The 16008-nt window shown below is 47.8% G+C and overlaps 2 protein-coding genes across 9 annotated transcripts in view; both read left to right on the top strand.

The window, feature by feature from the left end:
* ELAVL2 (ELAV like RNA binding protein 2) overlaps positions 1-16008 on the top strand; it is a 661451-nt gene that overhangs the window by 326750 nt on the left and 318693 nt on the right. The window lies entirely within an intron of this gene.
* Positions 4248-7522, top strand: LOC147728267 (uncharacterized). The gene is made up of 2 exons (XM_086962117.1): positions 4248-5181; positions 5534-7522. Coding segments are annotated over exons 1-2 (885 nt in total). The 5' UTR covers positions 4248-4298; the 3' UTR covers positions 5536-7522.

Below are 16008 nucleotides of genomic sequence, written 5' to 3'. Positions count from 1 at the left end.
TACAGTTTATTCTCCAGCATACTTTTATAGTTCAGTGCTCTAGGATATGAGGCACTAGGTCTGGTTCTGCAATACAAGGCTTGCAGTATGTTCTAAGTCTAGCTATTCCTACAAGATCCTGCCTTTCTGAGTCAGTGTCTACAATTGGAGCACCCATGACTCCTATATCAAAGGGATTATTTGCTTTTCTGATGAAGAGCAGTCTCTGGTGTCCCCAAATCGGTCCAGAGAATAGGGACCTCAATTCCCTGAAAAACGACCCTGAAGGGGTAAGGGGGCAATAAAAAGTATAGTAGCAAAGAGAAGGATCATCTTTATTATTGGCACCCTCAGAAGGAAAACAAGGGGATGTGAACTAAAAGGGCATTGGATTTCTCATATGAGAAATACATTTGTCCAAGTTACCTTCCTTGAGAGTTTGATCTGTGTGGTAGATCTGCACCACAAGATATCTAAAGGTGATGGGTTCTCATGCGAGAGGGCTGCCCAGGAATGGCGACCATTCCAAAAACAGCATGGTGCACAGCAGGAACAAGCAGGCTTGTTCCAATTCACCTGTAAGCCGGACACCACCCCAAACTCACGTAGACTAGTGTCCCAGTGCAGATACTGGCCTCTGGATCCCTAAGGAACAGCAATGCATCATCTGCATGCCATGCCCCTGCATTGTAACTGTTCCAACTTGATCCCCCACTCCAGGCCCTTGTCGCGCAGAATACACAATGATTGTTCCAGAGCCAGTATGAACAGATTAAGGGACAGCCCTGCCTGGTGCCTCTTTGCAATCTCCATTTGTTGGAGTAAATCCTCCCTGTGCGTACCTGGGCAAGTGGTGGTGTGTACAGCAGGTCCATCCATTAATAGATGGTCCCCTTTATTCCCAAAGTCTACAGCACAGCAAAAGAGGGAAGACCGTAGGCGTGTCAAAGGCATTTTCTATGTCTAGGGAGGCCGATTATGGGGTGGGCTGGTCACAACCCATCATGTCCATAATACGGTGCAGCCGGTGAAGACACAGGTGTTTCCAGCCCAATCCCAAGATGAACGCACACTGGTCTTAGTTGTACTTGGCACGATAGGTGAGGGAGAAATTGATTTGAGATTGCTTGACCCTGTATTTTATATTCGGTTGGGAGCAGAGATAAGTCTGTGGTACAGGACACATCCATGGGATTCCACCTGTGTTTTGGCAGGACAACTGGCAGCTTCCCTTATGGATGCAGGGATTTCCTCATATTGAAAAGCTCCCTTGTACATAGTGTGCAGTCGGGTCGCCAATCAGGATCTGAAGGTGGCATAGAATTTGAGGGGGAGAAGTCTGTTCTGGGTGATCTTCCCCCTGGCAGTTGATCTATGGCTATCTTGATTTCTTGTGCTCCCAGGTCTGTATTTAAGGCCATAGTTTGGGTGGCTGAGAGTGATAGCAGTTGCTCGGACCCCAGGTACTGGGTAAACGGACAGGCTTTGGGACCTTATTGGCTGCATACAGTGTTTGATAATAATACACAAACACCTGCCTACCTGTTCTGCGAAACCCTTGTCATCATTTGCCTCAAAACCTAGCCATATTTTGCCTGTATAGCACATATAGGTCTGTGGGTACCGTCAGATGGCTGAAAACACAAAAGGAGAGGGGTAGTACAGACCCAAAACAAAGGTATGATTTCTACAACGTAATTTTTCTGTGTTATGGTACAACTCACTGATACCTAAATTGCCAAGATTTTGGCTTGGATAGGGCTCACCCCAAGGGGCGAAGAAAGACATCTTATTGGAAGTGAAAGCCTCACTCTCATAATGTGACTTGCTTCATCATAAGCGACCTCTCCCCACCCTGGTAGGACAAAACCACCAGGGTGGACTCAACTTATTAAATCAGATGGAGGGAGTCCTTAAATAAGAACATTTCCTGGACAAAACCGGGGGAATCCAGACAAAATTCAAAATACTGATAGGTAACTGGGTTTTCATTTTTATTAGTGGAGATCTCTAGTGCATGAAAAACTTAGCAATGAAATGAGCACAATGACCAGACCATAGTCATATCGCCAACAAGTTTCGACCCTTTTCTTTTTTGCCTATATTGGTCGAGGGCATCCGTTGGGGTTAAGGATCCAGAAAGACCGGGAAAAACAAATAGTTAATAGTAAAAAGTTAACCATGTACTAGGAGCACCAGAGTCAATTTTACCTGGTCTTGGTGCTAGTAAACCCTCACTAAAGGGATGCCCACCAATCTGTAAAGGGACAGTCGGTCATCTGGAGGTACACCGTGCAGGGGCACCTATCATCCTTCCTCTCCTAGCCGCGTGGAGAAGATGTGGTGTGCATGTCGTGTCAGACACCAGTACTGCTCTCTCCATTGCTGTGTTCCTTTGAGGGTGCCACAGGAGGTGGCCGTGATCCCGTTTAGGTTTCCTGGCATGAGACAGGTCGAGGCAGAGGGGGCCGTCATCAGGGGAAAATTGAGTTTTGGTCTCCTGCAGAGAGCAGCTCCACGTTTTGGAGATTTGGGCCATCTTTAAGTCTCAAAGCCTTCAGCCATCCTTCAAGGGGAGGCTGGTGCACGTCCCCATGGACAGCACAACTGCCATGTTGTATAGCAACAAGCAAGATGAAATGAGGTATTGGATACTGTGGCAATAGGGCCTAGTATGTCTGTGACTGGACCAGTGGAACTGCTTTTGGCAGCCAACCATCTAGTTTTTTTAAAAACAAACGAATGAGCAGACAAGACGTCAGCTAGTGTATCGCAAGTGGCGTCTCTGCCCCGTAGATGCAAAGCTGTCCTTGATTACTGGGGTATGCCCTGGTAGGCTCTGTTCATCACCGTGAAAATGTTCAGTGCCAACTCAACACACACTGAAGCTTCCTCCCAGAAATTCATTGGCATTCATTTTGACAACAATGGGGTACATGTTTAATGTGTGTTTCTATAGAACATCCGAAAAGGAGCCACTTGAGACTCTGTTCAAGCTTCACAGCCGTTTTCACCAAATGACTAATTAATCAAATGTAAAGTTAAACTTTTTATGTAATCCACTTTTACTCCGTTAGTTTACTCCAATTTTTTCTATGTTTATCCACCAGTTTCTTTCATCCATTATACTCATTCGTTTGTATGCTTATTCATATAAACACAGGAGAGTTGGAATGTTTCCGTGTCATGATTTATTTAAAAACCCAATGCATTTCGGGAAGTCCCTTTGTCAGGGGTATCTAGGAAAAATAAATTAACATCAATTTACAAACATATATAAAATGATATACAGATTATGCGAAGAATTAAACAAATACTATTTCGTCCTTTTTTCACTTTATAGCGGAAACCCACATTACTGCCTACACATTATGTATGTATCCAGTCTAAACCTCCAGTGCTATTAGACAACCTAAACCCTTTTCTTTTTACGAAAAAGTGAGAGCCCGAAAGGTACACTCATAACCCCATGTTTACCACAAAATACATATACTAACTGTATTTGAGAGATGCTATAATTCTATGCTTACCATGACACGTGTACTTTGCATTTCTAAAAACCTTCGTTTTCACTTCTAATCACGATTTTACAGTGCCATCACTCGGTTCACCAATAGTGTGCCCCACACGTCTTTAGTTGCTGTTAGCTGTTATGCAACGTTCAGAGCCTTCTCTCATTTAAGGCGCCATTGCCTTCCCCCATGTGATTCATCACGTGTCGTGAAGTTACACCTAAACTATGGACCAGGATTTGTCTGTTTGCTATGAGCCCCCGTTTAAGCTATTCTTTACATGGCCATCTCCTCACTAGGATAAGTCAAAGTTCGAGGCATGTGGGCTGCTGAATTCATATCTGTGCATAGATCGCCGCCTAGTGTTGGGTCTGGATGATTGCACATTGTTGTCCTGGAAGAGTCTTCGAAGTATCACGAGATAGGTGGCTCCTCCCCTGGACTACAGTGCGCATGGGCATCGCCTCCATCCCCAGATTGTTTTTTTCCGCCATTGGGTTCGGATGTGTTTCGGTTCCCTCTGTCGGAATCGATAGTTGTTTAACTTTCCTAACTTAAGACCAAAAGGTCTTTAGGACTTGCGTCGGTATTGTCCATCGTTCGGGTTTTGTTCTTAATCAGCTCCGAACTCTTGCTGCCCTTCCGCGTGCTGTCGGCGCGGACGGGCCTACACGACGCTCCAGACTACTTAACATGGAACGAACTCCGTTTAAAAGGTGCCCGGTGTGCACCTCAAAGTATTCACACCTCGACGTGCACCCAGTGTGCAACAAGTGTTTGTCGCCGGACCATGATGAGGCCAGGTGTATGGCCTGCTCCGAGTTCCGGTGTAAAAAGACTCTCAAGCTTCGTCGGGCCGCTAGACTCCAGGCCCAGTTATCGGCGCCCCCGCCAGACAACATCTTCGAGGAAGACGTTGATGACGACACCTTCTTTCAAGTTTCGGACTCCAGCCCAGCGTCAGAGGATGAGAACTACGACGCGGGGGACGAGGAGTTTGATGAAGTCGTCGGAGAGGTAGGGGACGACGACGGGGCCATTGCCACCGTGGGGCATAGCTCAGAGGAGGAGCACCCTCAGACGGACTCCGGGGTCAATCCCCATGATACGGCCCAGGTCGAGGGATCGCCTTCGGGCCTTACCCAAGACCTCAATACTCGTCCCACGGCCCCGCCTACGGGCCCGGCCACGGACATTGGTGATGCGCCACTCCCGGTGAAGAAACCGAAAGTGAAACCATCTGCGTCCACACCAACAGTATCGAAACTGAAAGTGAAAGCACTGGTGGGACAAAAGGCTCCTGAGGCCTCAGCGCCTAAAAAGCCCAAAATGGCCGCCGACATCAAGAGCCACGCCAAGATGGCCGACCCTAAGACCCAGGCATCGAAGCCAAAGGCGAAGACGACCGACGCGGCCGCGTCGGCGCCGAAGATGGTCGAGGTCGACGACCCCAAAAGACCCTCAAAGAAGCGTCAAGACGACCCCAAAGCTCTGGCTGCGCCGATTCCGGTCGTCAAGGGCAAGGGTGGTGACGTGTCGGCTCCAAAGACCGTGCCTTTAATCGCCGACCCGACTCCGGACTCGGGGGACTCGCACGAGCCGGTCCAGCCCTCCCCGTCCTTAACAAAGAAGGTCTCGGAGTCCCTTCAACGTATTCGGAAGGACGCAGTGGGCCCCGAATCGAAGGATTGTAAATTGTAAATTGTTGTGTCTTGTAAAGCGCACTGCTACCCGGAGGCCTCGTAGCGCTATAGACCGCTGGGGAACCCGTCCTGGCTTTCCCTGTGAGATAGTCCCTCCTGGGGGTCTGCAAGGTGAAACCAGGCATCCCCGGCGTTTGTGTGGGGCCGTTGTGGAGATGAGGCAAGCTAATGCCCAGAGTTGCCGAGTGTGCTCCCTGGTCGGAGTAGGCACCGATGCGAGAATTATCAGTCCGCTGATCCTGGTCCAAGACCCTGCCGCGTCGGGAATCGAACCCTGGTCCCGGGCCGTTCTCTGCACTCGGGTCTGCCGCCTCTAACCAGTGAGCCACACCTCTCCAGGATGTGGTGCCGAAGCCTACACAGAAGCCGGCAAAGGCGCAGACGCCGATCCGCTTCACGCTGCCGCCGAAGAAGACGCCGAAGGCTTTCGCTCCAAGGCATGGGTCCGGGGTGCCCTTGAAGCTGGTGTCGACGCCCAAAGCGTCATTGGTGGTATCGAAGCCTCGGCTACAGACACTCGCAGACGAGGAGCGTCGAGAGGTTGTCATTGACGCCGACACAGGCAAACTTTCTCTCCTTAAGAGGAAAATCACCACGGAGCCAGTGTTGGAACATTTTCGTATTCCACTCTAAAAGAAGTTGGACTCTGCGGGTACTTCTGCCCCTATGGGGCCTGCATCTCCACAAAATCTAGAACTCTCACCAACCCATTCTAACACTGGGGAAGGTGACGGAGATGAAGAGGACGAGTACAATTATCCTGCGTACTCGGATCCGGAGGAGGTCAATGAACCTTGGTCTGCTGGAGGCGACCCTGTGGACCCTCAGTCAGGGCACGAACCGCAGCTTTTTGCAGCAAAAACTTCTCCAACAGAGGACTCTGCAGCCTTCAACGCTCTGATTGAGAGGGCTGCAGCAAATCATGATGTCGAACTCCATGCGGACCCTGTGGATGTCGATTTTCTGTTTGACACTTTCTCAGTGGCTGAAAAGTCGGTCAAGACATTGCCTATGCTCAAGGGAGTGCTGAAGCACACGGCAGAGGTTTTCAAGGAGCCCACTCGGGCGCGAGTCGTCAATCCTCGTATTGACAAAAAATACAAGGCAGCGCCCACTGATCCAACGTACATCAAGGGACACTTGCCACTGGATTCGTTGGTGGTATCCAACGCACGCAAGCGGGCGAACTCGCAGACCACGGGTGATGCTCCTCCCCCAGACAAAGAATCGAAGATTTTTGAAGCTTCAGGCAAACGTATTGCTGCGCAGGCAGCTAATATTTGGCGCATTTCAAACACGCAGGCCTTACTTGCACGCTACGATAGGGCGCACTATGACACCCTAGAAACACTTCTGCAACACTTACCTGATCAGTACAAAGAGGCAGCGGAAATGTTGATTCAGGAAGGGAAGCTCATCACTAATGCTTCCATTAAGTGTGCATTAGACGTGGCTGATACCGCCTACAGGGCTATAAACACTAGCGTGTTACTGCGGAGGCATGCATGGCTTAGAATATCAGCATTCAAACCAGACATACAGACAACCATCTTAAATCAAACAGTTAATCCAGACCACCTGTTTGGCCCTGAAGTGGATGCAACCCTCGAAAAAATGAAAAAAGACACGGACACTGCTAAGTCTATGGGAGCCCTCCAGTCCCAGCAGTTTAGGGGTGGTTCTTTTCGCCGCTCCAGTAACAGAGGCACCTTAAGGGGTCAGGCATCACAATCCACGCCATATTATAAAAGCAACACCCAGACCTCATACACCAACAAGGGTAGAGGTGGTTACAGGGGCAACAACGTCAAAGGCAGAGGACGGGGAAACAGCTCCAGGTCCTCCACCACCAACAAACAGTGACGCCTTGTCACTGCCCCCCGACCACACAACACCGGTCGGGGGGAGACACCAGCAGTTCCTGCCCGCGTGGAGATCCATCACCACGGACAGGTGGGTCAAATCTCTTATTCAGTACGGTTACTGTCTGGAACTTACTTCCACACCACCAAACATACCCCCAAGAAGCCGTCCTATGTCCGGCGAGCACTTGCACTTGTTGCAGCAGGAGGTCAAAGTCATGCTGCAAAAAGGAGCAATAGAGCTCGTTCCACTGCAAGAAAGGGGAACAGGAGTTTACTCTCTGTACTTTCTAATCCCCAAAAAGGACGGATCCCTCAGGCCCATCCTGGACCTCAGGCCCCTCAACCGGTACATTCTGTCGGAGCATTTCCATATGCTCACGTTGCAGCAGGTTCTCCCTCTGCTTCGGCAAGGGGACTTCCTGGCTACGCTAGATCTCAAGGATGCATACTTCCACATTCCCCTGCATCCTTCACACAGGAAGTACCTCAGATTCACGATTCAAGACCAGCACTATCAGTTCAGGGTTCTGCCTTTCGGGGTCACCACAGCGCCAAGGGTTTTTACAAAGTGCCTGGCGACTGTGGCGGCGCATCTACGACGCCAGAACGTCCACGTCTATCCCTATCTGGACGACTGGCTCATTCAGGCACAGTCTGAACGGCAGTGCGCAGACCACGTGTCCCGCACCATTCATCTCCTGCACGATCTGGGATTCCCACTGAATTACCCAAAATCCCATCTCCAACCCGCCCATATACGGCAGTATCTGGGCGCGACAATAGACACTCTGGCAGCCACTGCGCAGCCAAACTCAGTGAGAATCGCCAGTATCCAGACGCTGATCCAACGATTCAGACCTCAGCACTCGCTTCCAGCGGGGGTGTTCATGCAGTTGATAGGCATGATGGCCTCCTGCATCTCCATCGTCCCGCACGCGAGGTTACATATGCGTCCGCTCCAGGAGTGCCTAGCACGTCAGTGGACTCAGGCTCATGGGCAACTAACAGACCTAGTGTTGGTGAGCGGTCGGGCGTACAACTCTCTGCATTGGTGGAATCCACAAAACCTTTGCAAGGGCCGACCGTTTCAAGAGCCAGTGCCACAGATTATCCTGACAACGGACGCCTCTCTCCAGGGTTGGGGAGCGCATGTACTCCACTACACAGTGCAGGGACTATGGACACTACAGCAAAAGAAGATGCACATCAATGTGTTGGACCAAGCAACTTTTCGTTGCATTTGCCTCACACCACAAGGGTAACGCTATTTCTAAAGCTGGTATTGCTAGGTGGATCGTGAAATGCATTCAGAGCTGTTACGCTAAAGCTAAACGCACTCTCACAATTCCACCAAGAGCCCACTCCACCAGAAAGTTGGGGGCCTCTATGGCCTTCCTTGGGAACATTCCCTTGGAGGATATCTGTAGAGCAGCCACATGGTCTACCACACATACTTTTACTAAACATTACTGTGTAGACGTACACTCTAAACAGCAGGCAGCTGTTGGTCAGGCTGTTCTCAAAACACTTTTTCAAACTGCTGCAGCTGGCACGGGCGGCCGCCAATGAGAGGAGCACTGCTATGTATTCTATGCACAGATATGAATTCAGCAGCCCACATGCCTCGAACTGCAAATGCTACTTACCAGTATGCATCTGTTATTGGCATGTAGGGCTGCTGACATTCATATCGCCCGCCCTCCTCCCCGGCGCCTGTAGCAGCTGCAGTATTCATATATATGCTCATAGCATGGTCATCACTCACATAGTTCACTCCATCTCGGCCAATGGCTAAAAACAATCTGGGGATGGAGGCGATGCCCATGCGCACTGTAGTCCAGGGGAGGAGCCACCTATCTCGTGATACTTCGAAGACTCTTCCAGGACAACAATGTGCAATCATCCGGACCCAACACTAGGCGGCGATCTATGCACAGATATGAATGTCAGCAGCCCTACATGCCAAGAACAGATGCATACTGGTAAGTAGCATTTGCATTTCCACTGTAGCACAAAGACACCCGCTCCCCATACTCATTTTGTTGTGCTCGGTGTCCCAATCTGCACCGGGGGCTCATAGCAAACAGAGACAAATCCTGGTCCATAGTTTAGGTGTAACTTCAGGCCATGTCTGAACTGGGGTGGTGTGGAGTGCAAAAAACGATGGATTTAGGCCCAGATCTCTGTACTGGGGTGAATGTATGACATTGTTCTGCATTCTGTCCATCAACTCTGTATGACTGTTAACCCCTCCGACTGCCTCTGAGCATCAGCCTCAATATTCCAAAGCCATTATGCCTTGTGCTTATTAGGCTTGGGTGGAATTTGCGAAGTTCCGCTACGCGCCTCTCTGTGAAGGGACAGAAACTTTTCCACGCAGTTCTTCAAGCCCTGATTTTTAGCACTGGAAGTTTGTCCCGCACTGTAAAATCAGCGTGAACAGCACCAATGCAGCGCAAGAGGGCACCGCTTCTTTCTGCCTCTAGAGTTGATTTTTACTTGATTTTTACTCAAGGTGAGTGGCAGGTTTCTCAACAGAAGCGTTAGTGACCTGTAACCACCAGTGTTAAGAGATCTCGCTGAAGGTGGTCTAGTGTTGGTTTTTCAATGCTCGCGCTCGCCAACTTTAAGTTGGCGAGCTGCAAGAGAGGAAAAACTCCTTGCTCTAAACTGAGTGGGGAAAACTCAGCGAATGGAATTGTGCGATTAGGCCTAGTGCTTATTTCTATCCATCTTGTTGAGGAAGCGGTTCTCAACGCGGATACTGACATCAGCCCCTCTGGTCATCAATGTTGACATCTTCGATGGAAGATTACAGAATCGAAGTCTTCATTGTCTTTTGTAACTCACCCTGCTTAATGTTTGCTTCAGTGACATCTCATCCAATACAGTCTTTAACATCAAATACTGAAAAAGATGCACAAAGTGCAGAGGAGTATGCTGAAAGTTGTATTTAAGATTGTCAAAGCAAGGTAAAGCTCCCCTACCAGCAAAGAAAATCTGCTCAGCTAAACAGATTTCTTGCAGGAGTGGTCATGCTTCCACAAGGTATGGAGTATACTCGGTTGCTTCTGTGGATACTCATTGAACACGAGAAAATGCCTGGCACTCAAGAGTCAAATCAAGAACTGTGACAGTCAACCTCACAAAGTACAATGGCACCACCTTCCTGGAGGACTATATGGGGCATATGGTAAATGTATGGTATGGGTAGAAAGATATCTGGGACATTGACATTTGCTTTATAAGGGGCAATATGCTCACTAGTTCTGACTAGGAAAATCGGTAAAAGTGTTCTTTGCAAAGAGCTAGAATGAAGAAAGGATAATTATTGCCTAGTTGTGTCTGCGCAAAACGAAGGTATATATGAAAGTTGGGGGTTCAGTTTAATTATTTCTTAAAATATTTCTAAAGTCAGGTCTCCCCTTGAAAATTCATTACTTCTGTGCATTTTCCTGTGTATATCTCCCAATAGAGCCTATAGACTGAATTTAATGTTAGTGTCTTAATGTGGAGCAGTTATTGCCGCCATGGGGTCTCATGAGCTTGTCAGGAAAATTCAGCTGTTTTCCTAAAACTTAATTCCATTCCAATTGAAATGTTCTATCTGTAGCTGATAGTGAAAACAATGAAACCCCTCCAGTGGCACAGTCTTATACCAATGTGTTTGGTTAAAGTGCATTCTTTCTTGCATCGGTTACTGGGCTGCTGTTGTAGCGTTCTGCATTAGACTATCATTTTCTCAAAAATGGCATGCTCAAATGTCCCTTGGCCAAATGTTACTTTGAAAGTTGTATTTGTTTCCTGATCAGTGGTTCTGCTCTTCTTTGATGCATGTATTGAAGCATTGATCTTGTTACTTTTCTTTATTCTGTATTTTTTAACTCCGAATATAATTGGTACGTCATCTGAAGAACATTTCACAGTTTCATCAAGGCGAGGTTCAATTTTTATGGCATCTTCATTTGTTCCTAGAATTTCATCTGATATAGCAATAGGTAATAAAGAACTTGAATGGGCCAGACCTTTAGGAGATCTTATACCCTTCTGGCTTACTCATGATGGGCCTAAGTATGTAGAGAAGCTGCATTTTGCGCTTATGAATCACAAATAAATCTCATCCGTTAGTCTTCGCCCATTGGTGCTCATTTTTCATGCATTTCTAAAGAATGGGACCTAGGTGCCTTAAGCAATCTTGACATAGGAACCAATGGGTTCCATCAGAGGTACCTAGCTACCAGAGAAGTATGATCCCTATTAGCCTCGGTCTGTATAGGTGAGTCAAGGAAGCTGAAAAGTTTTTTTGCGCCCTCTTTTTGACAGACTTCCCTTTTTTGCCCTTTTTGAGGCATCATCGCCTGACATTTTTCAATATCAATACAGATCTACATTTAGGCTATCTCTTTGACCTCTACAAATCTCATGTAACATTGTGATCTTTCTGCCATCCTGTATGCAAAGCCCATCAGAGAAGTTAGACTAGATATACACATTTACTATTCTTGTCTCACTGGTGCCTTCAGATGCCCGCCAGCCCCCCGGATTCTCCGAACAATTTTATTAGTGGCACAGGGATGTGTTTACCTCTGTATCCAAACGTATTCCTCCCTCAAATTTATTAACACTAATGGGTGTGTGCAGGTGTCCTGGTAAGCATTCTATATGAGCATGTATTCGGGTTTTCTGAAGAATGCCTTTTATGATTATACGTCTGGGAAGAATCAGTACATTCACCGGTACATGTAAACTATCCACAGAAATTTGTTTAAGAAGCTACAATCATCTGGTTCTCAAACCGGTCATATCGCAAATCTTATCTATGTCATTGTTCCTTCTAGAGATTGGACTGATTTTTCTAGGGTTCCTGATTTTAAGTGCCTATTGTATATATTGTATATAGGTTGATTTGTTAGGTGCCAATAAAGTCGTAAAGTTGCACTTGTTTATTTCAGCCACTGGTCTCTATGGTTTTACGAATGGATTTGCTTTAGACATTCTAGATCTATTAAGGAGCGCTACACCATGACTTTACAGGAGGCAGCTTGGAAATCATGTTGGTTTCTTAATTGAGCCTGCAGTGGACAATAGCTGTACTTTTTTGGCTTTGTCAATTCTTATTTTTTTTATATGGACCTGTTGTAACATAGTCAGCTCTTAATTTAAGTAGCTGGTTTTGACCCAACCTGGGGCACTGAAACTGATGCAGAACCTGTTGCTGATGGTAAGCAACGTGTTCTGTAACATTTTGTTTTCAACTATCTTGTTAAAAGCTATGCTAAAATTGCCTAGGTGCTATGCTTCGCTAGATTTCGATGATTACATGAATTTTGTCAGGCTTGTAGACTACCTAAAACTGGATGTATAATTTACCTATCCATATTTACCATTGTTTTCTACATTGCCGACTGTTTTCTTACTACTATTGCACTGTGATCATGACTCAAGCAATATTCTAGAAGCCGATTTGTTGCAATTTTTTAAAAATGTGTTCAAGTTTTTGGAGATAGCCATGATAATGTAGCTTGCATTTTTGTAATGAAGTGTCTAAAAGGGTCTTCTTGGGGAGCACTAGAAAGATTTGAGGCTCCTAATGCTTTTGGAAAAGAGCACTTCTTCTTTGTTGCTTTATTTCTAGGCCCTAAACTTCAGTTTTAGTCAAAATCTCCTTTTCAACCACTTGCACGAACCTGGATTACATAAGTCTTGATGTTTGCAGTATCTTGAAAACCCGATGGACTGTTTGCACAGGGTACATGTCAGTACTTGCACAGGGTACATGTCAGTACTATCCTAAACATCAGTGCAGCTCCATGTGTCTTGCCACGGTTAAAAGCATAGCAAGGACTGCACTCCATGTTTTGGGATGTCAAATCTTAGCTATGTAAAGTAAGCTTTTTAGGTCTCGGCCTAGTGTGAGCAGCGCATGACGAGGGCCTTTTGGAATCGATACGATGCCGATGTGCACGCAGAGGTACAGAAGAGACAGTTGTGCACGCGGGGATTGGATGCTTTACTGTCGGCGTGACACTTTGGGTACTTTATTTTCGCCGCCAGTAAAGCATCCAGTCCCCTCGTGCACATCGATGAATCTGTTATAAACAGCGCGCATTGTGAGCGCGGGCCGCCTGGGTTGCGCTTGTTTATGTTCTCTCACTATCTGTGTTTCTGTCTTTCACTGTCTCCTCGTGTTTGTGCCTTCCAGTTCCTATCTGTATTATTGACGGGGTCTCCCACTTTCTTCCCTTTTCTTCTTTCCTCCCCAGACTTCCGCTGCCTGCTCTTTCCCTTGTGCCCCCTTCTCCCACCCACAGTCCCTCTTTGCGCTTGTTTATGTTCTCTCTCTATCTGTGTTTGTTTCACTGTCTCCTCGTGTCTGTGCCTTCCGGTTCCTATCAGTATCATTGACGCGGTCTCCCACTTTCTTCCCTTTTCTTCTTTCCTCCCCAGACTTCCTCTGCCTGCTCGCTTTCCCTTAAGCCCCCTTCTCCCACCCACAGCCCCTCTTCTCCCACTCCAGAGCAAGGGCCTCACAAGGCTGCGGAAGCATGAATCACGCATTGTTTCCAGTATATTTCTATACTTTAACGGTCGGTTATTTCCTTTCTCGCAGTCAACACTTCGCTGACCCAACAGTTTCATCCTACATCTCTGAATAAATAGAGTGCGCACGGCAGTGATCAATATTCTCTCTGAACCCTGGCACCTCCATGGCGTTCTCTCTCGCGAGTTCGTAGCTTAGCACATTGCTCCCTAGCATCTCCTTACCTGCTCACCACCTACACTAGTCCAAACTCTTTTCCTCCATCCAGGAGTCCTTTTCTCCTGTTTTCATATGCCTCTCTCCCGTCTCTTCCACTTTCTGCTCCTCATTTCTACCTTTCCCTACATTTTCAACCCCACATGTTTTCTTTCCACCTTCCGCTTTCCCATTTGGTTTCCTTCTTCCATCCGCTTCTTTCTTCCCTTCCTGGGCTCCTCCTCCTCTAACTCGATTAATAAGTAGCTTTTTTCGCATGCTTTCCATTTCCTCCTTTATTTCCGTTTACCTATTACCCTGTTTCTTATTTTAATTTTCTGACATTCTGTGTGCCCTTTAACCATATTTTCTGTTTCCGATTCTTCGCCCTTTTGTCTCTGACTTCTATTGTCATTTGCTCCAATTCTCCTGTTCTTCTTTTCTCCCTGTGTTCTACTTTCATTGTCTGTTTTGTTGTGATTTTCTCTATCTCGTGTTGCCATGTTCTCCCTCACTCCTATTAGCATCAATGATATTTCAGTTTATCCAGTATTTGGGTGTCTTTCATAGATTCACATGCCTGAATCATTCCCCGTCGTCGAGACGGGAGCCTCCGGTAAATAAAAAAGTAATGTCCTAAGAAATACATTAAGAGAATAGGTCTAAGGTTGTCACCTTAGTAACCTATCTAGGTCCTTATGCAGGAAGGACCGAACAGAGTAGGCTCCAGGGTCCCACCTTGGTAGCCTATCCATGTCCTTTTGTGAAAAAGGACCAAAGTAAAAGGAACAACCAATCAGCTACTACCTCCCTCTAGAACCTTCCTGTGAGGAGCCTCAGTCTCTCAGATTTTCTACCGCACGTTGTGCTAGGGAGTCTCCACCTGAGTTCTCTTCAGGAATATCGAATTTTCTTCTAACTTTACAGTTTTTTCGACTTTCTTGCTATGGCTGATAGCAAGAAGAGAGCACTTTTTCGACCCTGTGCCTCCTGTGGCAAACTGAGGCTTCACGTGGACGACGAACATGAGACATGCCTTTACTGTCTCTATCCTCACCACCAGTCCGTGGACTGCAGGATTTGCCGCAAATTCTCCCACAAGACCCAGAAAGACCGGGAAGGGAGACTCCTAATTTGGCTAAACAGGCTTAAGGACAAACCGGAAGGCGACCTGATCTCTGAAGGTGAGAGCATGTCTGGCGCCTCACAGTTTTCCCTGAAGAGGCCTAGGGCTTCCTCGCCTGGCTCCTCAGCCACCCTCCTAAGAAGTCCAAGAGGTCTTCAGAGGGCAAGCCTACCGTGTCTAGCAAGGACCTTCCTGTCCCCAGGAAGCAACCACTGCTTACCATGACGACGGCACAATCGGCGACCACCTAATCGCAAAAAACCGTCTCTACATCAACGACGACAGTATCGACGACGATGGCATCGTCGGCGTCCTCGTCGACGACACTGACTCCCTCATCGTCGTCAGGAAGACCGCTTTCATCCTCCGCTCCGTCGTTGACTAGGAGCACACCGTCGACGACACGTCCGTCGACGAGAACATCGACGACACCGTCGACAAGGACGTCGACGACGACACCGTCGACGAAGGTCACACCGTCGACGAAGGGCACTCCGTCGACGAGGGGCACTCCATCGACGACAGCGCCGACGACGAAGCAGTCGACAGCGGAAAAGCAAACAGACACCGTCGACGAGGGCGTCGTCGACGGACCCACCGTCGACGAAGACCAAAATTCAACCACTGACGGAGAGCTCCTTAATGAAGCCATCGTCACAGGTATCGACGGCGACTAGTGCCTGGAAGGAGTCTGAGCTACTATCACATGCGATGGACGCCCAAACATCCCATGTTACCATCAAAATCTCCAAAATACCGATTACACCGGAGATGACATCGCCTAGTAAGGTCCAGCAGCTGACGCCATCCTGCTTCTTACAGGACCAAGAACCGGAGGAGATAATGTTTACCCAGGCCACTAGCCCCTCAGACCTGATTGTCAAGTGCCAAAGTACGGACGAAGAGCAGGAGGTTGAAGAACCTGTTCCTCCAGTTGTATCTACCCAAGTTCACACTCAGGTGACCCCAATGGTGTGCTTGCCGGCCTCCTTGGTTTCAGACTTGCGCTTCCTCATTCAGGACTACAAAGAGCGGTTTCCACAAAAAGCCACTCCTGTCGTTCCGCCAACTCCACAGCCAGCTGTGC

Source organism: Lissotriton vulgaris, chromosome 3_1 (assembly GCF_964263255.1).
Source record: "Lissotriton vulgaris chromosome 3_1, aLisVul1.2, whole genome shotgun sequence".
Taxonomy (NCBI): Eukaryota; Metazoa; Chordata; class Amphibia; order Caudata; family Salamandridae; genus Lissotriton; species Lissotriton vulgaris.
Note: the sequence above shows the minus strand (reverse complement) of the source record. Positions and strands in the feature narration are given on the sequence as shown.